This window comes from Nilaparvata lugens, chromosome 11 (genome assembly GCF_014356525.2).
Source record: "Nilaparvata lugens isolate BPH chromosome 11, ASM1435652v1, whole genome shotgun sequence".
Classification (NCBI taxonomy): domain Eukaryota; kingdom Metazoa; phylum Arthropoda; class Insecta; order Hemiptera; family Delphacidae; genus Nilaparvata; species Nilaparvata lugens.
Window position 1 is genome coordinate 1,182,331 of NC_052514.1, and position 26,579 is coordinate 1,208,909.

Sequence of the window (26,579 nt, forward strand, 5' to 3'; positions counted from 1 at the left end):
TATCTTCACCATTACAAATATCCAAAATTGCTTCAAATTGTGATTTATCACATAAATCTAGTTTTGTATAGTTGAAGATTATTGACAGGTGAGTTATATTATTGTATATTTCGAGGAAAAAGTATCTCCAATTCGATCCAATTTATAAAATGAAATAAAAACACACATTAATTGTCAAATTCTACAGTTTTATTTGTTACAGGATCTTGGTTTTGTGACCACACAAATGACACTAGAATTTGACAATAGATGAGTGTTTTTATAACATTATGAGACGGTTCTACACCATTAACAGTGACTCAGTCTATTCTATTCTATTCTATTTAATAGAATTAATTAATAATATCATAATAGAGTTGATCTACTGCAAATGACTTGGAGCATGCATCGATGTATGATGGGGTCCATATTGAATATTGGTCCATCACATTTTTTCTCGAGCACTTGACATAGTATTTGCGAACAGTCATTCAGAATTTTCTGATAATTCTCCATATTGCTATGATGGAAGGTCGTGTTTACAACCTTTCTTAGGCCTCGCCATTTCTCACCTGCAATTTGGAAAATATTTCAAATGAATTAGAATATAAATGTTGATTTCTCTTCTTTTGTAGTTCAATTATTAGTTTGTAGTTCTCTCTCATTCACTATTTTAAATAAAAATTATCAGTCCCATTCAATTTGTTTTAAAGACCATGATTATCTTGAGCTTAAATAGAAATAATCAGTCCCATTCAATTTGTTTCAAATATATTATTATATTGAGCTTTGCATAGTCTATTTATTTTCCCTTTATAGAGCTACTAAAACTGTTCGGATTAAATAAAAAACTCATGTATTTTTGAAATGTTCCTTTTCAACCACAATATTTTGTAGCTTTCTTTCATTCATTAATTTGAATAGAAATTATCAGTCCCATTCAATTTGTTTCAAAGACATGATTATCTTGAGCTTTGCATACCGTATTTACTTAGTTTCCCTTATAGAGAAACTAAAACTGTTCGGATTAAATAAAAAACATTATTAAAACATTACACCAAAGTTATTAACAAAATCTTAATAACTTAATCTTTATAGACTCTATTAGATTGAACATAACTTATCATACACATGATGAACATATGTGTTTGTCAAGTTCCGTTCAATCTAATAGAATCTATAAAGATTAAGTTATTAACATTTTGTTAATAGCTTTGTTATAAACGCAGCTTGAGCTTCCGAACTAGTTGTTTTTATTATGTTATTTTATATATAAAAGTTTTTAAAATGCTGCTATGGTTTTATTTTTCAACTAACAAATCAATAAGTATCCCTGAAGAGATACATTTTTAGAAAATATTATTTTGCAATAGGCTACCACTATCACAGCTTCATCTGATAAAGAGGTGGCTATATTTCAATTTTTCAATTTCAATTTCAAAACTTTTTAACAATTTCAAATTCAAAACTTTTCAACAATTTCAAATTCAAAACATGATATCAAGGATCGAAATATATTTTATGAGGATTTGAATCAAAATTAGAAAATAGAAGAAGTTTAGGACAATTGCCTGTTTTTTCTTTTCCAACTATTGTATTGTTTGCTCTATTCTATAAATAAATAAGTAATCTGAGAGTGAAAACTTTTAAAATTTTAACTGTCATTTAGGGCTGAACCAGAAGATAGCTGAATCCACATCAAGTTTTTCATGTACTTATGATACCCATAATTTATTGTGGAATACTAAAAAATCTGTGGAAATAGATTTTAATTCCTTGTTGGTTATCCATCTTGTTTTCACTATTATTAAAGTTATTACTATCAAATTTTGTAAAACTTTAAAGTGAGGAAAACACTCACATTCTTTGATGTGGCGACGTCCGTTTCGTGCTGATATTGCTCATTTTCAAGCCAAACCAACAGATTTCAATTATATTTGGGAAATCAGTTTTCACAGTGTAGCATAAATAAATACTCGTACTCGATATTGAAGAATAATATGCTAATTTATCTCTTTTCTTTATAGGGCTACTTGTAATAAAAGTAGAAAGAAAAATAAAAATCTCAGTACCCTTTTTGAATTATTTAATCACAACCTGTTTCGGACATTGAGGCCAGTTTCAAGTCTTGAAAATGGCATCAATGTCCGAAACATGTTGTGATTGAATAATTCAAAAAGGGTACTGAGATTTTTATTTTTCTTTCTATTTTTAATAGGCTAATATTTAAAAAATAATTGAAATACTTGAAAGTGTGCCTGCACTTTTTTAAAGATGATAAAGAAGACAATTTTGAATAAAAATTAGAATTTAGAAATAGGCCGACACATCTAGAAAATACCTGAGTCTATACCTAATTCATGCAGGTGAACGGGCTAGAGTCAAGAAAACTTCAATTAATCTTGCCATGCCTGATTTAATAGGTTTATACTATAGAAAAACACTACAATTTGAAATAATTGAAAAATACAAACAGCTTCAATAAACATTGGCAACTAAAATCGAACAACAGAAACAACAATTTCATGTTACTTTGTTGACATTCTTCATCTGATTCGGGGGCGCATTACTATCCCCGTTTAGATAGCAATACGTCACAAAACCAAACAATATCAGTCATCAAATAACAAATAATTAACTTCAACATAAAATTACTCAAGAAAGAAAAACCCGTTGAACCCAAGTTTCGTCGATAGTAGCCCATAGAACCCATTTCATAATAATTTTGAATCCCCACTTTTGATTGACATTCTCGAATGAACCTTTGTTTCACTACACTGCACTTTCGTTGGTTTGTACGTTGCTTTATCGTCGGGGTTACAGTACCTTGTTTTTGGCGGTGAGCTTTTACCGGTTGAATTTGGCTTGACGGCGACGTCCTCTTACGTCCCTAGACCTGTCGTCTGAACGGGTGTCTTGAAGCGGTTTTACATAAAGTTGCGGAACCAAAGGGGTGGTAGTACAAGAAGTTGGTTTGGGGACACCCATGAACCGCTGTAAATAAATGTATTACAGCATTAATTTCTAACTCTTCCTACAATTCATCAAAAGCTAAAACAGGAGTTATCTATTGATTACAATTAATTAATTCTTTCATTCTTTGAATCCTCATTTTATATAGATTTTTATCTTTAAACTACTGATTCTTTTTATCAGAATTAATGGATCTTTCTTCACAAATAATTCAAATTGAAATGATGCTAACTTATATGATATTTTTGGTTGGTTTGCGAAATCAAATATAATTTTTCATATAGTAGCTCGGCTAGTATTGTTGGCAACTTGTGCGCCAGCCAACATTTATTTTATTTATTATTTATGAACTATAGGACGCAATCCAAGTGTAAATAACGGGCATTCGCCCAAAACTGCTCAGAACCTTAATTAAAAATGAACATTCCAGAGTTTATGATTTGATTTACCTACAAATACAAGTCCAAAAACTAGTATCAACTGAAATTATGAATTTATCACCTAATAAAACAAGACACTTTATAACACAATAAAAGAAAAAAATATTGAAAATTTCACTTTAAGGAAAGATAATGTTTGCCTTATAAGATTCATCTTGTGGAATTTTTACCTTTAATTAAATAAAATTAGTAGACACATAGAAAATAATTTAAATTGTATTAAAATTTGAACATTCATTAATATTAATTTCCTGGAGAAGAAAAACTTTCTTCTTCATCTATTAAGATTTCTATCATAAAAAATTTACTAAATCATTCAAAAGCCTTAATGACATAAGAAAACAGAGTCTGAAAAATATAAATTAAAAAATGTCATAAACTCAATATGAACAATTCTTAAAAGTTTCATTCCAATTTAAAGGCTATCTTCCTGACTTTCAGCAATACTCTACGATAATATATCTCCAGAAACAATAACTCAAATGTAACGTAACTGAAAACTTTCTATACTTCTGTAGAAAAAAAATTATAATTATCTTCCATCACTAATAAAATCAAAAGGATTATTCTCAATCAATATTATTAACTTGAAAAATAACAGGCTTTGTTGATAAAATCTTTTGATTGAAGTTTCACTTAATTAATTTCCCTAAATTATATTTTAACCTTAGTTTACGTACCTTAGCGGTTATTTGAAGAAACAATTATTCGTACATGATGAAGAAACACAATTAAACCTTTCAGGACATGGCACTACTAGTAAATTTAAACATTAATAAAAAATAAAACTAGCTCCTACATTAACTACTGAAATAAACTTATAAACCTGCCCAAAAAGGGCGAAACATAGTGACTACATCTTTACTCTCGTAGTGCTCCTAGCAAAGTGTCCTCCGGAACGTAATCTGGTCTGTCGGCTGGGGAATCGCCCCACTACTGTATTTAGAAACAGGTCTCCTATTGGGCGAATGGAATCAATTTGACCAATCGTCGCGTGGCTTCTAGAGCCTTTGGACCAAATAGTAACTGCAAAATCGGTAGTTTGTTATAATTTCAATGCTTGCTGTTTTCCAACTTATCGCACTTTATGTCGCGCCACGAAGGCTAAGTTTTAGAGATAATTCCATAATCTACATTCCTCGACGACTCGGAGCCACAATTTTTAAATATCTATCATGGGAAACTCGAAGTCATGGCCGTTCATAATAGAGTGAGAAAATAATTTATTTCGCTAACTCACTTACAATAATGGCTCTAGTCTATTGCGTATTAAATTTACTATTATAACTTGGGAAAAGGCCTGAATTAAAGAGAGTGCCCGGCACACTCCCCTTCCTTCCGGTGTGAAACACGCAAAAAGAAATCTAATCAGGATATGTTACCATAGAGGCATTCTGTATGATTTGGAGAGTCGAATTTCTGGATTGATAGTAGGATCCAATTTGAAGCGGGCCCTCTTCAAAAGAAATCCCTTTAATCATTCCGAAATTCAGCAAAATGTATAACTAATTGAGATTTGTGGCAAGAGTCTTTAAAACTGTGGCAAGAGTCAGGACAAAACAATATGGACGTGTCCACCTTTTAAGTAGGTACTAAAGATGGACCGAGTATAATAATCTTGAATACTTCGATCACTTTATTGAGTCCCTGGTTATTTTCTTGGCAAACTCTAACAAGGGAAAACGTTTAAAAGACATCATAGTTTTAATTGGTTCTATGTTACTCTGCTGTTGTAAAATATGAAGTACGTTTGATCATAATAGTAAAGGATGAAACTTTTTCACTCAGCTGAATGTATTGAAATCTAACTATCATTACTATAGAGTTGAGAGTGCAATATATTTTTAACAATATAAAGCAATTCAAAAGGCAATACTATTCTACATCGACTACGATTCAAAGATAACAATGGTTGAAACTGCATTATTAGATCAACTCGAGAGCTATATGACACAAGCGCGATTTTGCATTCCACTATCATGAGAAAAACACTTTTCATTATAATATTCCAGTAGGAAATCTTTACCACAGAACGCTAGTCAAAACAAAACTATGATCGAGTGCCAGGCTATCGACAATAATAATTCTGTATTTCGCTTCTCACTAGAGTATTGTCATTTTCTCACTGCCTACAACTTCAACTAGATAAATTGACTCGACAGCGATCATGGTTATTTATCTCAAACTCAAAGTACGTGACATTTTCTCAAAACACTGGAAGCATAGGCTACTAATACACTATTACTGATTCTCAAGTTCACTGACATTTTCAACCTTACTGGAGCCTCACATAATTATTCCTCAACTATAAACTTCATATTTAACTAGATCTCAAAGCATCCCAACTTATTCACATGGAAAACTTGATTGCAATTTTATTATTCATCATTAAAAAATTTATCATTTCATTAAAGATTTTCCTATTTTTTTTTATTTATTAATACTTTTTGACTACTTATCTCTAAAGGGTCCTACTACTGTTAATTACCTCAATTTAATTTTCCCAACAAAAATTCTAATTCCTTTTTGACACGAATTTTCCTACATATTTCTACTTTCATATCCCCAATTAAATTTTTAATCAACCTTTCAACTCTCAACTACAGAATAATTTAAACTCATGCTTAACTCAAGAGATTTTTCCCTTTTCATTTCAAATTCAACTAGAAGAATTTCACTGTTAATTTTATTTTAATTTAACCCGTTTAGTACTGTTCCAATATTTATTTCTACTTTCACTGATAACCATTTTAACATTACCTAGGTACTCGAAAAAGTTTCTCTGTTATTTTTATTGTATACCTTAACTAATCACCTTAAATATTCATTGTCTAAAACCTTCAATTTCCGTTACCATATACCAAATTTCTAAGCAACTTTAAACTCAATAATACCCTTTTTTACCAATTATTACTTGTGTTTTTGCGGCTGACTTTCCTACCAAACATTAACGAACCTTTTGACTGGGCTTCCCTAAACTGCATGACGCTGATTGCTTTCCTTACAATCACTACGAAGACTCACTAAATATTCTAGATTTCGGTTTACGTTATTCTACTGACGAGCCCCATAACTCTCGAATGAACCAGACCGTTTACTAGATACAAAAAAAATCTTAGCTCACACCATCTTCGGTGCCTTTCGCTAAAATTATACAATTCCACCGTACAAATTTGCAAGGTTAGTCACAGCTAAATTCCTTGATTTGTTACATGGACAACTTTCGGGCAGTGCTCCGTTCTCTCTGGACACGGACCTACACTCGCGCCGATTACCTAAATTCAACAACAACACACACAGGCAGGACATTCCCGTATTCTCCTCTAAATCTTGAGTCTCAACTAAACAAACAAAAAAATTCCCCACAGTCTACAGGAAACGTCATCAACACAACGGATCTTTACACTATCACTACGCATGCCTACCGCAAAAATCACACCTAAAAAAATATATCCAATAATAAAAATGATTCACCTTTTCGAAAATAAGCATTACTGATAAAGGGACTTGACAACCTCATCTCAATCAACTTATTTTCATACAAATTCCCAAGGATTTGATCATCGTTTCAACTTTAATCTACAATATCTAATTTTTTAGTTTAAACATCTCAAGGCCAAAACTACTCATCAACTTTTCAAAACTACATATCAACAATAACTAATAAAACAGTTTCCTATTTATTCTCTGATTACCTTCGATCTACCTAAACTTATCAAAAAAATTTCCTATTTTCCTCAAACATTCTCCCATAATAATTTCCGAATTTTCCTAATTTACTTGGGTTGACTTTTAAAATCTCAATATTTCCTTTCACTACTACTATAATGATATTCAACTACCAGACGTGAGACCAGAATACGTACGTTGACATTACAATAATTTCTATCATCATTCACGGAATTACAGAATACAAAAAATTTATTCAGCACTTAGAATCAGTTGTTTCTCACATATCCTAGTTTCTTCTACTCATTTTTATTCTAACGTTAAACCTTTAATTTCTTAATTATTTCAATATGAAGTTTCAGAATACTTTCAACTTAAGCATCAATGATACTTAACTTTATCTTTAAGCACTTCAAAAGATTTTCATTTCAATGGTTTAACATAACTGAATAACTTTCCTGTTTCATCTACAATTATTTAAACTTCAGAAAAATTGGAGTAGCAACAATAAATTATTCATTCAACTCCAAACCCAAAATATTGAAAGTTAACACGTTCACAGAATGAATAATTAAGTATAGACTCAGAAAAATTGATCTAGTATTATTAGAGTAAGTTATGAAAAATTTAATTTTTTAGAAAATTTGAATTCCAGAGATTTAAATATCTCTAGACAGCAGAGTTGCGCAGTTGTGTGCCTGCACTTTTTAAAAGATAATAGATAAGATAATTTTGAATAAAATTTAGAATTTAGAAATAGGCCGACACATCTAGAAAATACCTGAGTCTATACCTAATTCATGCAGGTGAACGGGCTAGAGTCAAGAAAACTTCAATTAATCTTGCCATGCCTGATTTAATAGGTTTATACTATAGAAAAACACTACAATTTGAAATAATTGAAAAATACAAACAGCTTCAATAAACATTGGCAACTAAAATCGAACAACAGAAACAACAATTTCATGTTACTTTGTTGACATTCTTCATCTGATTCGGGGGCGCATTACTATCCCCGTTTAGATAGCAATACGTCACAAAACCAAACAATATCAGTCATCAAATAACAAATAATTAACTTCAACATAAAATTACTCAAGAAAGAAAAACCCGTTGAACCCAAGTTTCGTCGATAGTAGCCCATAGAACCCATTTCATAATAATTTTGAATCCCCACTTTTGATTGACATTCTCGAATGAACCTTTGTTTCACTACACTGCACTTTCGTTGGTTTGTACGTTGCTTTATCGTCGGGGTTACAGTACCTTGTTTTTGGCGGTGAGCTTTTACCGGTTGAATTTGGCTTGACGGCGACGTCCTCTTACGTCCCTAGACCTGTCGTCTGAACGGGTGTCTTGAAGCGGTTTTACATAAAGTTGCGGAACCAAAGGGGTGGTAGTACAAGAAGTTGGTTTGGGGACACACATGAACCGCTGTAAATAAATGTATTACAGCATTAATTTCTAACTCTTCCTACAATTCATCAAAAGCTAAAACAGGAGTTATCTATTGATTACAATTAATTAAATTCTTTCATTCTTTGAATCCTCATTTTATATAGATTTTTATCTTTAAACTACTGATTCTTTTTATCAGAATTAATGGATCTTTCTTCACAAATAATTCAAATTGAAATGATGCTAACTTATATGATATTTTTGGTTTGGTTTGCGAAATCAAATATAATTTTTCATATAGTAGCTCGGCTAGTATTGTTGGCAACTTGTGCGCCAGCCAACATTTATTTTATTTATTATTTATGAACTATAGGACGCAATCCAAGTGTAAATAACGGGCATTCGCCCAAAACTGCTCAGAACCTTAATTAAAAATGAACATTCCAGAGTTTATGATTTGATTTACCTACAAATACAAGTCCAAAAACTAGTATCAACTGAAATTATGAATTTATCACCTAATAAAACAAGACACTTTATAACACAATAAAAGAAAAAAATATTGAAAATTTCACTTTAAGGAAAGATAATGTTTGCCTTATAAGATTCATCTTGTGGAATTTTTACCTTTAATTAAATAAAATTAGTAGACACATAGAAAATAATTTAAATTGTATTAAAATTTGAACATTCATTAATATTAATTTCCTGGAGAAGAAAAACTTTCTTCTTCATCTATTAAGATTTCTATCATAAAAAATTTACTAAATCATTCAAAAGCCTTAATGACATAAGAAAACAGAGTCTGAAAAATATAAATTAAAAAATGTCATAAACTCAATATGAACAATTCTTAAAAGTTTCATTCCAATTTAAAGGCTATCTTCCTGACTTTCAGCAATACTCTACGATAATATATCTCCAGAAACAATAACTCAAATGTAACGTAACTGAAAACTTTCTATACTTCTGTAGAAAAAAATTTATAATTATCTTCCATCACTAATAAAATCAAAAGGATTATTCTCAATCAATATTATTAACTTGAAAAATAACAGGCTTTGTTGATAAAATCTTTTGATTGAAGTTTCACTTAATTAATTTCCCTAAATTATATTTTAACCTTAGTTTACGTACCTTAGCGGTTATTTGAAGAAACAATTATTCGTACATGATGAAGAAACACAATTAAACCTTTCAGGACATGGCACTACTAGTAAATTTAAACATTAATAAAAAATAAAACTAGCTCCTACATTAACTACTGAAATAAACTTATAAACCTGCCCAAAAAGGGCGAAACATAGTGACTACATCTTTACTCTCGTAGTGCTCCTAGCAAAGTGTCCTCCGGAACGTAATCTGGTCTGTCGGCTGGGGAATCGCCCCACTACTGTATTTAGAAACAGGTCTCCTATTGGGCGAATGGAATCAATTTGACCAATCGTCGCGTGGCTTCTAGAGCCTTTGGACCAAATAGTAACTGCAAAATCGGTAGTTTGTTATAATTTCAATGCTTGCTGTTTTCCAACTTATCGCACTTTATGTCGCGCCACGAAGGCTAAGTTTTAGAGATAATTCCATAATCTACATTCCTCGACGACTCGGAGCCACAATTTTTAAATATCTATCATGGGAAACTCGAAGTCATGGCCGTTCATAATAGAGAGAGAAAATAATTTATTTCGCTAACTCACTTACAATAATGGCTCTAGTCTATTGCGTATTAAATTTACTATTATAACTTGGGAAAAGGCCTGAATTAAAGAGAGTGCCCGGCACAAAAGTTCTACCTTTTTTCTGGAATTATGATGAATTGTTACTCGTAAGTGATTTATATTGTGAAATAATTCAAGAATCGGCTGCTTAACATGAAAATGAAATGAAATTTTTATATTGTTTTTGTGAATGAAACAGCATGCAGGGAATGACCGACTACGATGCCAATAAGCAATTTTTCAAACGCAATAATTCCCTTTTTTATCTCTAATTCCCTTTCAAACGCAAAAGAATCCCATATACATCACCAATACAATCACATACACAGCAGGCTATACTTCAATAATTTTTATGAGATTTATGAATTATTATTATTATTATTATTATTATTATTATTATTATTATTATTATTATTATTATTATTATTATTATTATTACTCACCTCCAGCAACAACGACACCACGCGAATAGTCAGTGAAAAATTCATATAGTATACTCTTGTTCAGGTTATCATTGCTCTTGTAAATGGTCTGGAAAAATCAGTTTGATAGTAGTTGTAAATAATACCGCACCTTGTTTTACTATAGTACTAACTGCAGTGCAACATAACTCAACTGAATACAATATACATTCCATACAATATGTAATGAAGATGAGAGAACCCTATATATAAGACTGAAACTATAACCATCAGATTGGGTGGGTGTAAGGATAAAACAAAAGGTGACCAATCTACTATATAATTTAATGAATCTTCAATATATATTTACATTGGAACAAATCAAGATTAATTTTATTATAAAGGAAACAATATTAAAATGAAATTAATGGGGAAACTACTCGCTGCTGCTAAAGATACAATCTTTGTGGTTTAGGAAAATATAAAAAGAAAACTCAAAAAGGATATAACACCTACCTTTTTGAAGATGGCTTCCCCCTTTGGCATTCATTGGTTGAAACGCGACATTAATTATTAATTAAAAAATCAAATAACTGATCTAATTAAATATGGGTTCAGATCCCGTCTTATTCAATAATACAATTTTCTCTTTAAACTGCCCGAACTGCGACAGGAAAACTGTATTATAAAACAAGAGCAAAATCTATCCTTTTCACCAGAACAGCCGGACTTTACTCACAGTCCTAATAACGAACGAACTCTGCCCCAAAAGCTGAATTTTGGGCATTAATATAAACTCAGTCAATGCCAAACTTGAAAGACATTTCAAGTACATATTTCTATCTGTCGCACAAGCGGCACGTTTGTTATTAGAAACAGAGAGAAGCTAACGTTAATATTGACAACAAATAAAATAAATAATCTTTCTGTCGATGACAAAGATTGTTCAAAGTCAAAATACTGTTCTAAAAACTCTAAAATCCTGATCAATATGAGATAAATATAATATGATTCATAGGCCTATATATGTCACATATGACCAGGTGACAAATATAATAAAGAAATGAGTCAGCGTACGGGATAGCAAATTATTTACAAATGACGCATCCTCTTGTCTGAGATACTGGACTGATTAACTTGAAATTTTGCTTACAGATTCTTGATTTACAGAGGATGGTTGAAAACCTATTTTAAATTCTTCAGAACAGCCGGACTTTACTCACAGTCCTAATAACGAACGAACTCTGCCCCAAAAGCTGAATTTTGGGCATTAATATAAACTCAGTCAATGCCAAGTAGGTCAAGTTTCAGTTTGTCAAGTTTTTAATTAGACCCTTGCAAAGCACGGGTTACCTGCTAGTTTTTTCTATAAACTTCTGTGCAAGATGCCCTAATTCTTTTCAGGATTAAGCAAGCGCGGATCCAGGGCTATTGGGGGGGGGGAATGGTATATGGTCGTCCGGGGGACGAAAGTTTTCAGTTGAAGTTGAATTAATTTTATTTTCCACTATCTACGCTACCTCAACTGAGTGGATTTCAGGAAAGAGAGCTGCTGAAATATTCGATAAATAATAATTATTAAGAAAAATCTAAAGTTAAATGCTGTAAAATAAAACACTTAAATGCTGTGAAGTTAAGTGCTGAAACTTCTCCAATTGTTCATTAGATCTTATCAGAATACAGACTAGTTCATGCACTTACTTCTAAACTTGCCGGGTCTGCCACATACACCATTAGATGACGTCCCAGCCATAATCTGAATAAATTACTGAATTCTTCTTGCAATCTTATTGCAATGCAAACAAAATCTGCAATGAAATTTAAAATTCAAATTTATTCTTAATGGCTCAGAAATCATACACAAAAGCAATACACAATATATTTAAAAAATAACTTAAAAGTACAAGAAATAATGTTAGAATTTCTTAAAATAAATTTCTTACTTAGAATTTTGGTGTAACCAGCAATGTTTAAATGTTTAATTGTTTACATGTTTAAATGTTTAAATGTTTAAATGTTTAAATGTTTAAATGTTTAAATGTTTAAATGTTTAAATGTTTAAATGTTTAAATGTTTAAATGTTTCAATGTTTAAATGTTTAAATGTTTAAATGTTTAAATGTTTAAATGTTTAAATGTTTAAATGTTTAAATGTTTAAATGTTTAAATGTTTAAATGTTTAAATGTTAAATGTTTAAATGTTTAAATGTTTAATGTTTAAATGTTTAAATGTTTAAATGTTAAATGTTTAAATGTTTAAATGTTTAAATGTTTAAATGTTTAAATGTTTAAATGTTTAAATGTTTAAATGTTTAAATGTTTAAATGTTAAATGTTTAAATGTTTAAATGTTTAAATGTTTAAATGTTTAAATGTTTAAATGTTTAAATGTTTAATGTTTAAATGTTTAAATGTTTAAATGTTTAAATGTTTAAATGTTTAAATGTTTAAATGTTAATGTTTAAATGTTTAATGTTTAAATGTTTAAATGTTTAAATGTTTAAATGTTTAAATGTTAATGTTTAAATGTTTAAATTGCCGTGCTACCAATTTTTCCTTAAACGGTTGGAATAGCATATAACACCTATCACACTAAGGAAAGTTGTCGGCTCCAATAAAATAGATACTTGATAAACTGTGAATGGATCTATTGCCTATGAATGAGAAATCCAGTTTTCAGAGCAAATTAACTTATAATCTTCAGATGAAAATTTTGGCAAAAACACAGAAATATAAAACGAACAATAACTTATAAGCTTAATGATTTCAAGTAACTACGAACTAAAATACTTATCTAGTTTACAGTTGAAACACAGTGGCTATTGGCTTTACTACACTAATAGCGAATTTTGCACAAAAATTTATATAAACTTCAATCTAAAACATTAATAAATTCATTTAAACAGACAATAACTCAGAGCACAAAATTATACAAGCAACAGCCAGCCATGTTTTTCAGAAGAAGCTCCAACAGGAAAAAAAACACAAGTTGCCAGTCACGAAAGACAACGCCCTCTTCAATATCGATCTTTACAGACACGTCAACACAAAATTATAACTTATAAGTTTAGAATTCACATTCTACATCTGTTCTCAATAAAACTTTGTTTTGAAAATGTTATTTTAAATTTTTATACATATATTCTATTCAAATAAACTGTTTATCCAGTAATTTGTTAACCCTGCCTCGGTGACATTATGGAACAATGCAACAAACATTTACGATAATAAATTCTCCATCAAAAGGTTTATCCGTCTATTGATAACTCTGACATTTACTATAAAGTTCCATAGATCTCGAATTGAAGATTCGATTTAAATGTGAGAAGAAAAATGTAATATTACAAATACCCCCCTCTTGACATAAAAAAAATTTTACTGTTTGAAAAATTTAAAGAAAAAAATTTACATTGACCCTAATGAGAATTGTTGAAATTTAAATTTGAGAACAGGAACAATTTTTTCTAGAAAAACATTACATGTCATCCAAAAATATTGAAAATTATTATAAAAATTCATCAATAGCGTTTGTTATATGTTTCCAAACAATATCTCGAAATATAGAATGTCAATATTACTTTTGATTTAGCTTTATAATTTAAAGAAAAATATCTCAACAGAAAGTTTAATATGTAAAGAATAGTTTTTTGAAATTGCACATAAATTTAATAGATAGAAAAATTTAATTTTTATTGCATAAAAAAATTTAGTATGTTGAATGAAAAATTTATTATTATTATTTATTTTTTAAATGAATTGATGAATTGTTACATTTAATTTTCACATAAAATTTCAATAAATCAAAAAATGTTCATTTCTTTCACTATTGACGCGGTTGATTTTATTGATGCACATTTTGTAAAACAGTCCGTTAAGGCACTCAGTATGATTTTCAGTTTAGTGTGACTCCAGTGTGATGACGTTAGTGTTGGGCTGATCTGGATGCACGTATTGTTGGGCTGATACTTGTAGTCGACTGCTGCATACCAAACTCGATACAGGTGACATCTCTGTTAGCATTTCTTCATGTTTGTAGTAGACGGCTGCATTCCAAACTTGATACCGGTGACATCTCAGTTAGCATTGCTTCATGTTTGTAGTAGACGGCTGCATTCCAAATTCAATACAGATTCACATAAATTTTGTATCATATTTGTAATTATACAATGTACATTTCAGGCTTGAAATGACAATGTAATTTGTTTTTTTGGAAAAGAGATAGACGCTGCATACAGGATTAATTTAGGTGAGGATTAATTTAGGTAAAGTTTGGTTTTTTGATATTTTCAGCTTTCAAGGTTTAGAGTTCTGCATACAGGAATAATTTAGGAGAGGATTTTTTTTTTGAATCAATTCTTTCATGATACTGTGACTGTTCTTCTGAATTCAAAGTTGTGAATGTGAACATGGATGGCAGTTACCTCCAGGTAATGCAGTAGTGTTGAAGTTTGAGATACCGAGTCAGCAATAAGCATTGGCATTGCTATTGGCGTATGCTTTGGTGTCGGCTGTGGCATCGGCGTTGATATTGGCATTGGCGCAGATTTTGGCATTGGCGAAGCTATTGGCATTGGCGCAGGCATCGGCGTTGATTTTGGTGTTGGCATCAGCATTGGCGCAGGCATTGGCGTAGCTATTGGCATTGGTGCAGCATTGGCGCAGATTTTGGCATTGGCGCAGGCATTGACGTAGCTATTGGCATTGGCGCAGGCATCAGCATTGATTTTTGTTGTTGGTATCAGCATTGGCACAGATTTTTTGGCATTGGCATAGCTATTGGCATTGGCGCAGGCATCGGCATTGATTTTTGTTGTTGGTATCAGCATTGGCGCAGATTTTTTGGCATTGGCATAGCTATTGGCATTGGCGCAGGCATCGGCATTGATTTTTGTTGTTGGCATCAGCATTGGCGCAGATTTTGGCATCAGCATTGGCGCAGATTTTGGCATCAGCATTGGCGCAGATATTGGCATCAGCATTGGCGCAGATTTTGGCATCAGCATTGGCGCAGATATTGGCTTCGGCGCAGGCATCGGCGTAGATAAGTCACACTAGTTCGAAAATCACCCAAATGTTCTTAACACTCTTCATGGCGTTCACTTGTTACTGATTTCGAGATTCACATGATAACTATTTCAATGTTAATGTCTGTGCTGTACCTGTTATCTTAAAATGCTTATAAACTAAGAAGAAAAACTTGATTAGGCTATCAATACAATCTAATACACATAAAAATTATTTTAAGTATCTATGAAATTGAAATTTTTTAACATCTTATTATACAGTCAGCAATACATAAATTGTGAAATATGGACATATCAATGATAAATTTAAAAAAAAAATCATTCATTTTCATCTATTCACTGTTCAAATATCAAAATTTTAATCCATTCTTCAAAATAGAAATATAATTTCATAACACCCTGTATCATTATCAAAATTGTAAAAAACAAACATCAGATTATCACAACTAAAATTTAATTTCAATACATATTTCAATAATTTCAGACATTTGGTCTTCTATTCAATCATTTCATAATATATCGGCATTTCATTATTATTTAATATAACATTTCATTTATAGCATGTTCATTTCACATTTATGATTTATCATTCAGGGTTTCGAAATTATTTAGTTTTAATTTTGTTCAAAAATTGTATAAAAAGCAAATTATTTAATATTGTTAATCATCGTTTGTTGGATACTATAGTTTATTTCGACTCTTCAATGTTCTAAACACAAACTACATTTCATGACAAAACTTTACTATCAAACATTAAACAAGAAACCATTCAAAACATCAATAATATTTTGCTTCAAAGGCAAACAATATTCATAAGTAATCATCATTTTGCATCTATGGCAATCAACATAAGTAATCAACACAAAAAATATTATCTCATTACTGCCTCTCTAAGTCATAACCTCTGTTATTCCTTCTTTAGGCAATAATGGGTTTCCATCTCAAAAAACAATCACATACCAGCAAAATTCTAATCAACAAACCCCACTAAAAATTCTACATACACTCCAGCATCCATTTCAAACGATAATCAATCATATCAAAATTTATAGAACAAACAGTTTTAAAATTTAAAAAAAAATATCAATTACAAAACACTTTAGAAAAATTTTAGCCTTTAACTCATTTCAATTGATAATATAACACAACGTTTTAAATTAAACCAATTATTTTTAAAATAATTTAAAATTTAAAGACTGTATAATAAGTATAAACATTTCAAGATTATGATACAAAGATGATCAAGATGAAATACTGGGTAAATAAGTTCCCTAAAAAATACAAACAAGAGAAAAAGAAAACTGGGTAAATAAATTCCCTAAAACAATACAAAGAAGAGAAAGATTAATTAGAGCCTATCCTACATGTCAGTACTGAACTTTCATGAGGAAGTATATTTAATAAAATATACTACTATGGAATTTTGTAAATTCCAAGTATGACTCTAATTTGTTATAATTGTGAGCTATCACTCCCACAAAAACAACTGGTGAAGGAAAAAAATGTGTTGACTATTGTGACTGGGTGGAAAGTTCCTAGATGTCTGTAAGGCAATGTGATAGCAGACTCTAGTATCGGACCACAAAAACAAAAGTATGCAAAAGGTTTTACAAACATTTGTTGTTGCAGTCATAAGGTTTTTATATCGCAAACAAGTAGGTCAGATAATCGAGTCCAGCCATATGTGGTTCACGCCCACACCTCTAAAAAAAATCACACCTACTTGTCTACCAAAAATCCAAAGTATTGGACAGCAAAGAAAAAAAAATGCAAAATGGGTTAAAAGCCCAGAAGAAAACTATAACCTAATTACATATGGCTTATGGCACGATATGCAATGAAAGATGAGAACATGGGACAAAATTGCTCTGAAAAACCTAATTACCTAATATGATACCTAAAAAAAAATAGACATGATTAAAATATGTAATACATGATGAAAAAATATACCGCAAGCAAACAATTATTTACACAACAATGGATAGATTTTAGAAAAGTTAAGTTTTATCAACAATTAAAGATTAGGAAAATAAGCTACTATTTTAACTTCCAAAATTATTTCAGAAAAAATACAAATTTAAATGACTATGGACAAGATTGGTTAAGATATGCATCATAGAAGAAATTTACTGAATATTACACAAAGACAGGAAAGAATCGAAAATTGAAAAGATTAAGGGCCAAGAAAATAGGCTACAGGAAAGAAAAAAGACACAATTATGGACTCTTACCATACACTGTGTAGCGATTATGCTATTCTGAATCCCGGCATAACACAGGATTCCTAATCATTGTGTGTTGGGGAATACCCTTTCATCATGTGATTCATTGTCATCATCTTGTAAGTAAGCAACTTGAAACAACCTTTGAATACTAATACATCAATGGAAACTTTGCGTTTTGTTTTCTTCAATAGCATGATTTTATTCATAGGTTCATTTGTTTCAACAAAGCCATTTTTCTTGCAAAAGTTAGTCATGTTCACTTGAGAATGCATAGCATACACCTTTTCAATTCTCAGTTGAAAGTTGAACTCATCAACTTGACTCAAAGCAACATTCATTTTGTTTACATTTTTCCTAACCTCTACAGAAACCTGTCTCATGTAAACATTCATTTTATTTACTGTTTTCCTAACTTTCGATGTAGTAATCTGATCCATAGAAACATTCGATTTGTTTACTGTTTTCCTAACCTTCAATGTAGCAATAGTACTTTCTTGATAGTTGACTTTCAATGAAGACAACTCCCTACCTACTTCTTTACTCAATTCTACACTTTCACTATGGTTGACTTTTTCAACAACAGTAACTAGGCCTACATTGTCAGAAACTTGAATGAGTTGATCTTGTAACTTAACACTACTATCATCCTGCTTCAATTTGTTTTCATCTTCATGATTATCTTTCACTGATTCATTTGCATTTTTCAATAGAAGGTTTATACTAACCTGCTCTAGTCTAATGCTAGTACATTCTTGCTTCATCTCATCAAACCTAGCATCAAAATTAGCATTTAGCTCATCAAATCTAGCATTTTGTTTTTTAAACATTTGGTCTAACCTAGCATCTTGCTTATCAAACAGTTGTGTTAAGGCAGCTATTAACTCATCATCAATTTTAATATTTTTCATATTGTATGCCATTTTGCTAGTCTGCACAGATAATATATTCATTAGGACTTGATCTCTCTTGAACCGACTTCCCACTCAGCAACAAACCATTCATAACCTATCAAGATATCTATCTACTAATAATTTCTATAACCAGGGATTTCATAGTGTACCATTTGGGACATATTTATTTTGTAATTCTGTCCCACCAGGGGTACCATTTGCCGTGCTACCAATTTTTCCTTAAACGGTTGGAATAGCATATAACACCTATCACACTAAGGAAAGTTGTCGGCTCCAATAAAATAGATACTTGATAAACCGTGAATGGATCTATTGCCTATGAATGAGAAATCCAGTTTTCAGAGCAAATTAACTTATAATCTTCAGATGAAAATTTTGGCAAAAACACAGAAATATAAAACGAACAATAACTTATAAGCTTAATGATTTCAAGTAACTACGAACTAAAATACTTATCTAGTTTACAGTTGAAACACAGTGGCTATTGGCTTTACTACACTAATAGCGAATTTTGCACAAAAATTTATATAAACTTCAATCTAAAACATTAATAAATTCATTTAAACAGACAATAACTCAGAGCACAAAATTATACAAGCAACAGCCAGCCATGTTTTTCAGAAGAAGCTCCAACAGGAAAAAAAAACACAAGTTGCCAGTCACGAAAGACAACGCCCTCTTCAATATCGATCTTTACAGACACGTCAACACAAAATTATAACTTATAAGTTTAGAATTCACATTCTACATCTGTTCTCAATAAAACTTTGTTTTGAAAATGTTATTTTAAATTTTTATACATATATTCTATTCAAATAAACTGTTTATCCAGTAATTTGTTAACCCTGCCTCGGTGACATTATGGAACAATGCAACAAACATTTACGATAATAAATTCTCCATCAAAAGGTTTATCCGTCTATTGATAACTCTGACATTTACTATAAAGTTCCATAGATCTCGAATTGAAGATTCGATTTAAATGTGAGAAGAAAAATGTAATATTACAAAATGTTTAAATGTTTTAATGTTTAAATGTTTAAATGTTTTAATGTTTAAATGTTTAAATGTTTAAATGTTTAAATGTTTTAATGTTTAAATGTTTAAATGTTTAAATGTTTAAATGTTTAAATGTTTTAATGTTTAAATGTTTTAATGTTTAAATGTTTAAATGTCTATATGTTGCGCATTTACGGCGAAACGCGGACAGGTATGTTCCTTTTTTAATTGCGCGTCGACGTATAAAGCTGCGTACACATATTCGTGCTTCCAACCCGCACCGAGCACGCTCCTCCCTCGTACCGCCCTCGTTCCACCATCGAACCACAGTCGCACCGCCCACGCACCCATCATGAACTTTACGGAAGATGGTAGATCTTCTCGCGTTCCCCGGTCGAACCATTGTTGCTCGCCGGTCGATCATCAATCGCTCTGCTGGAGTGACGTTCGGTTGCGGAGCAGAGCGACAGTCTGTACGCACCTTAAGTTATACAAGGTTTATAAAAGGAAAAATCTGGTGTGGCGCACTCACACAACTTTCCTTGCCGTTATGAAAATTGATCACCTGACGCTAGTGTTCCCGCGCATCTCAAGTCTACTATTCAAAGATTTGAGCCAGCTGGTGACAGGGCAATAACGCTGGAGACACACATGAGGTCTGCTATCTCTTCATAGTGAATGATTTAATAGAATCAACAATAATTTGCAATTGAATAATCACATTTTCTCGAATTTAAAGGCAGTTGGTAGAGCTTATCGATGACTATTTTAGGTATGAATTTGATCAAAATCGTTGGAGCCGTTTTCGAGAAAATTGCAAAAAAAACCTTTCTTTGACAACATTTTCGCCATTTTAGCCGCCATTTTGAATTGCATCAGATCGAAATTGTTGGTGTCGGATACTTATATCGTAAGGACCTTAAGTTCCAAATTTTAAGTCATTCCGTTAATTGGGAGATGATATATCGTGTACACAGACGCACATACACTCATACACACACACACACACACACACACACACACACACACACACACACACACACACACACACACACACACACACACACACACACACACACACACACACACACACACACACACACACACACACACACACACACACACACACATACAGACCAATACCCAAAAACCACTTTTTTGGACTCAGGGGACCTTGAAACATATAGAAATTTAGAAATTGGGGTACCTTAATTTTTTCGGAAAGCAATACTTTCCTTACCTATGGTAATAGGGCAAGGAAAGTAAAAAGGAGCCTCCTTCATACGTAAATATTAGAGCAAAAATAAGACTATAGTATTATTCATCATAAATCAGTTGACAAGTGATCACACAGATGTGTGGAGAAGCCAGTCTATTGCTGTATTTCCATAAGGTCTATAATAGTTTCAATCAGGTACTTGTGGATGAGAATACTGCGTGAGGTCTTCTGTTTACAGAACTACTAGTTAGTTTGGGTTTTGTGTTAGCACAGCATACAGCGAGTAATTTGAGACCAGTACGCTCTAGAATAGACCTCTAGCTTCCTCTATTCTGTGATGATCTATTCTTTCTAACAATCATCAATATAACAAAACAGCCTCCGATCTATAATGTTGAGGTGGTATCTATAGTGAGGTTCACGTTATAATGGCAGTGAAGAAAGATAGAACAACGTTATTGCCGATTCTTTGCCTTGCCACTGCCTTCTATAGAGGATAGCTGATATCTATCAATAATTATACTTCATTTGTCAAAAATATATAGCCTATTTTTCAATGAATTTTGATGATTGTGATGAAATATTTTGTTAATTAGTAATATTTATACATTGTTGAAAACTGATCTGGCGTTGCGGAGATGCACTATAGTTACTATAGGCTGAGTAATGATCTATTTGTTATAAGAAATATCGTGAAATTTGTGCCATTATCGGTGTCAAAAATAGTATATTATGCTCTTTTCTACTCCCATATTGCTTATGGTATAGATTTGTGGGGAGGCACCGCTGATTTTCATTTCCAAAGGATTTTTAAACTGCAAAAGACAGCTGTACAGTACGATACATGGCTGGTCTTAAGTATAATGAGTCTTGTAGAGAGGCATTTGTTTCTTTGAATGTTCTCACCTTACCTTCTGTTTACATATACAAGTTATTAATGTTTACCCATAAACATATCTCGAAACTGGTCACCAATGCACAAGTACACGATCATAACACCAGAAGTAGAAACAATATAGCTTTAAGACAGCATAGGTTGCAACTGTATGAGAAAGTACCTTTCTTATATTGGTTCTAAATTTTACAACAAATTGCCTGCAGAGCTGAAATCCAAGTCAATAAGCATTTTCAAGAGTAGTTTATACAGCTTCCTTGCTGAGAAGGCCTACTATACAGAGTTATAGATTTCTGTGATAGCTAGTAGATATTGGCACTTACAAGTTGTATATTAGCACTTACAAATTATTGTATAAATACAAGTATAAGCGCATTGTATTAATTGTATCTCTATGACGATGTTCAATTGTTTATTGTATTACATATGATTAACTGTGTTGAATAAATTTATATCTTATCTTATCCTATCTTAAGATAGAAAAGGATAGCACTATCAGCTTTGTGTAGGCTAATTATAGACAAGGATAGCAACATCAATGTTGAACAAATATACTGCCATTATAACGTGGACCTCACTATAGTACTGAATAATACAAAGAGTGAACACAAATTCCTGATAGATTGATTGATATTGGATTTGAATAATTCGATCACCAATTTTCATGATTGACCGAACGTAGTGAGAGGTCTATTTTTTAATTCGGGTTTTCTTTTGTCTGTCTGTTTGTAACACGATGATAGAATTCGATGAGATTTGGCAGGAATACTCCTTTTTCAACTATGCGTCGATGTATACACACGATTTCTCGAAATTTTGCATTTCACGGATAGTATGAAAATAAAATGAATCCCTCCATACTCTGATATCACCTACTTTGAAGATAGGAGTAATAAGACTATAAAATTATTCATAATCAATCAGCTGACAAGTGGATTATTCATTGCATGCATTACACAGATGTCTGGCAGTGTCTATTTCTATAAGGTAGGGTTTCAATATTTTTTATGATGCGTGCTCATCAGTATCAATATTCTCACATTTGAAAAACAAATTTAATAGGTGATTGAAAATAAAATAAAAAATGATCAAATGAACTAAATAATGCTGAAGAAATTATAATATTTTTGATTGAAAAAAAAATAATTTAAAAATAGTTGAGAAATATTTTTATCAGAAAGATAATCACGGAACTGGATAAATTATTATATGAGATACAAATTTAAACGTGAACTGAGTTTATTAACATAAGTAAGTTTTTGATATTGGAGAAAACAAATAACAGTTTTTGAGAGTAAATTATGATTCAACTAGAACAGGTGACATCAGATACTTGTGGATGAGAAAACTGCGTGAGGTCTACTGTTCACAGAACTACTAGTATAATGAACTAGTAGTATGATCAACATTTAAGTAAAGAAAGTAATAAAAAGGAGCAATACTCAAGTGTGAATTGAAGGAATTTCCTGTGTCTCCATTTTGCTAGAGTGAGGGACAAATTAATGGGAATTGAAATTGAAATTATATTTACCGTATTCTTCTTCTTCATCTTAGAAACTACGAACAATATAATTAAAAATATACATATACAAAACTTGAATAAGGTTCCTCACATAGGCAAAGCCTGTGTGCGAGGAGACATTAGGAAAAATAGAATGATAATATTGATTATTTTTTGATAATATTTAAATATTTGAATGTTAATATTTTGTGCAAAAAATAATCTTTATAATCTTAAAATCTAGATTCATGCCAAAAAATGATAATATTCAGTTATATTTAACTCAGCATACAATTGAAGCAGTATAATTAAACGTTTATTTGGAAAATTGAAAAGTGTATTATTGATTAGAATTAGATAGGTTAAAAAGTTTCAGGATTACCTTCTATGCCATATCCTTGAAAAAGGAGAGCATTTCCAAAAAACGGGACAGTGGGCGGGCCGGGCAGACTGCCTCCTAATCTACGTTGTCGAAACTTTTCAAAAATCACATAAACTACGATGATTGCAATAATAATTTGAATCCAAGTTAGCATTTTGATCTCTAGAACAGAAAAAAGCATAAAACCACACCAGCAAGAGATAGTCTCTTGTATTCCAAAAGAATGGATTATAAGATTAAGAAATATGGATTAGAGATAATCTCTACAAGAGTAGATATTTTATGTGCACATTTTCTCATACATATTGAAGTTTCATTTTTGATTATTAGTCTCAGAAAAGTTATAAAACCTACCTTTGTTATAATAGAATGGTATACAAATTCTCAAGTACATTTTTAATTCATTATCAAGTCATATACAAGTGAGATTTCTACTAGAAAATATTTATTAGTACCTAGTTCTGTAGTTGAAACATGTTAGTGTTGATTTAATAAAACATAGATATAAAAAGAGTAGGTACAATACTTAGGAATTTATATTTTATTCTAACAAATTACAGCAACCCATAAAGAAAAGTAAATGTTCAATGAACCTATATAATTACCGTATATGGACCTCATTTATAATGCTGAATAGGCTAATACAAATAGAAGACACAAATTCCTGATATAATTATATTTATCAATTAATTAAATTAATTATAGTACCTTTATTAGGCTATATCTTCTAAAACCACAACATTTTGATGAATATAAATGATGTGAAATTACAGTTGTTGTAGTCACTGTTTTGTACAAAAAGAATGAATCTTGAAATTGAAAATTCAAGTACCGTAGGATACCATTTTTCAAAAAACATCTATTAACAACATGTTTCAAAATATTAATGCCATTTTCAAGTGAGTATACCGATATACTCACTCGAAAATGGCATTGATATGTTGAAACAGGTTGTGAATAAAAGTTTTTAAAAAAGGAAGGCCTATTCAGATTTCAAATTTCAAGATAAATAAGATTGGACCTCACCAAACAAGTTGATTGAGACGAATGAGATTTGAAGTCAGTATCACTAAGTTGCACCACTGAACGAATTGAATGTACTGAATGCACTAAGTAAACTGCAGCCCAAAGTCCTATTACAAATTGAAGTATATCAGTTATTAAATTATAAGAATACCAATTGACCTTCGTTTATTTCTAATTGTAAAGTAGTTCTGGAGCCAATTCCCACATTATTCGACGCACATAAGTCAATTATAATTTTCAGCTTGGAATAATTAAGGAACACCAAATATCCTAGAGCATTTTCATGACCTTATCTTGCTGGGAAATCATCTCTTCAGGAGAAATCACATATAATTCCCTGATGCATCATTCTATTTTCCCATCAGCTTTAATAAAAATCGTTGAAGCGGTTACTATGATTATAATGTAGCATCAATTTTTCAGTTTTCAATTTAAATTACCAATCTTAATTCAATCCCAGAAAACGTTCACAATAATAATTGTTAACAATCTTTCAATCTCGAATTTGAACGAGCGTTAGCGAGTCTTACTTTTGACTCATTCAAGGTCAAAGTCGTTGTCCGTCTGTTTGTATGTTCTACAATAACTTTAGAAAGTATTGATCTATCAGCTTCAAATTTTGAACACGTATATTCTTCGAACAAACTTTTTACAAGTCGAGTTTGTTGGACAACAAAATTGTTATACTTCTTCATCCTTTCTTTCAGGATACAAAAATAAAATTGAATGTGGATAAAAAATTGTTGTGATTTATCATTCAATCAGCTGGAATTAATTGCATGCTATTTCTGTAATAATTTTTCCATTCATTTGAAAAAGATGATGCTATTTGGGAGTTCTTTCTCATTTTTATCCCTCTGTTCCTGTTATAGAATAATTTACCCTTTTAAGCTGCGTTTACACCAAAGTTATTAACAAAATGTTTATTTTCCCGTCCTTATAGATACTATTAGATTTAACATAGCTTATCATACACATGATGTGAATATGTGTTTGTCAAGCTCCATTTAATCTAATAGAATCTATAAGAACAGAAAAATAAACATTTTGTTAATAACTTTGATGTAAACGTAGCTCTACTGTATGAATTTAGCCAGCCATCTTATGTATACATTCATCCATCTTAATAATATTTATAATCAAAAATTTTTCTTTACACTTGAAAAAACTAATATATATTTCCACAATAAAATAGTGAATAAAACATAAGCTGTTACTTTCTCGACTAGAGTGTATTAATAAAAATTTGGGTACCTCAATTTTTTCCGGAAAGCAATACTTTCCTTAGTTATGGTACCTAATAGGACAAGGAAAGTAAAAATTCGGAGAAGGAACAGTTTTATGCTGTGCCTGTTGATCCTTCCCCAATCATTTTAATGATTTGATCTTTGTATCTAAATAAATAAATAAAATAAAATAAATAGGTCTATTGCTATTTCGATTTTCAAAAATAATAAACTTAACAGTTGATCAAATTTTTTCTCAAATAAATAATTAACTTTCTATACAATAAAATAGCTGTGTTATTTAACAAATTATTTTAAATATTTTTTGTGATTGTGAATGAAGATTTTTGTTTGGTTTTGTATTTTGAAATTGATTAATCTGATAAATTCAAAATTATTGTAGTACATACATTTTTTGGACTCAAAATAGTGTGTGAATTAAGTTATCATTTACATAACCTCTAGACTGTGTATTCCAAATTGAGGCTGTGCAAAGGCTAAAAATAAACTTTCTACTCGTGATATTTTCCAAGTTTTTGATTTGTATATCATCAAGCTATCAAAATGAAAAAGTTTTCTCAGGAATACATTTTTT

The 26,579-nt window shown here is 31.0% G+C and overlaps 1 protein-coding gene across 1 annotated transcript; it reads right to left on the reverse strand.

Moving 5' to 3' along the window:
- Positions 1 to 345: 345 nt before the first annotated feature.
- LOC111059926 (cytochrome P450 4d2-like) lies at positions 346 to 24,803 on the reverse strand. Its single transcript, XM_039438163.1, has 6 exons — positions 24,759 to 24,803; positions 24,441 to 24,517; positions 23,733 to 23,894; positions 12,280 to 12,386; positions 10,621 to 10,708; positions 346 to 551 (listed from the first exon to the last, which is right to left on the reverse strand). Exons 3-6 carry the CDS (start codon positions 23,884 to 23,886, stop codon positions 346 to 348), a joined length of 555 nt encoding a protein of 184 aa, XP_039294097.1. The 5' UTR covers positions 23,887 to 23,894; positions 24,441 to 24,517; positions 24,759 to 24,803.
- Between the last annotated feature and the right edge of the window lie 1,776 nt (positions 24,804 to 26,579).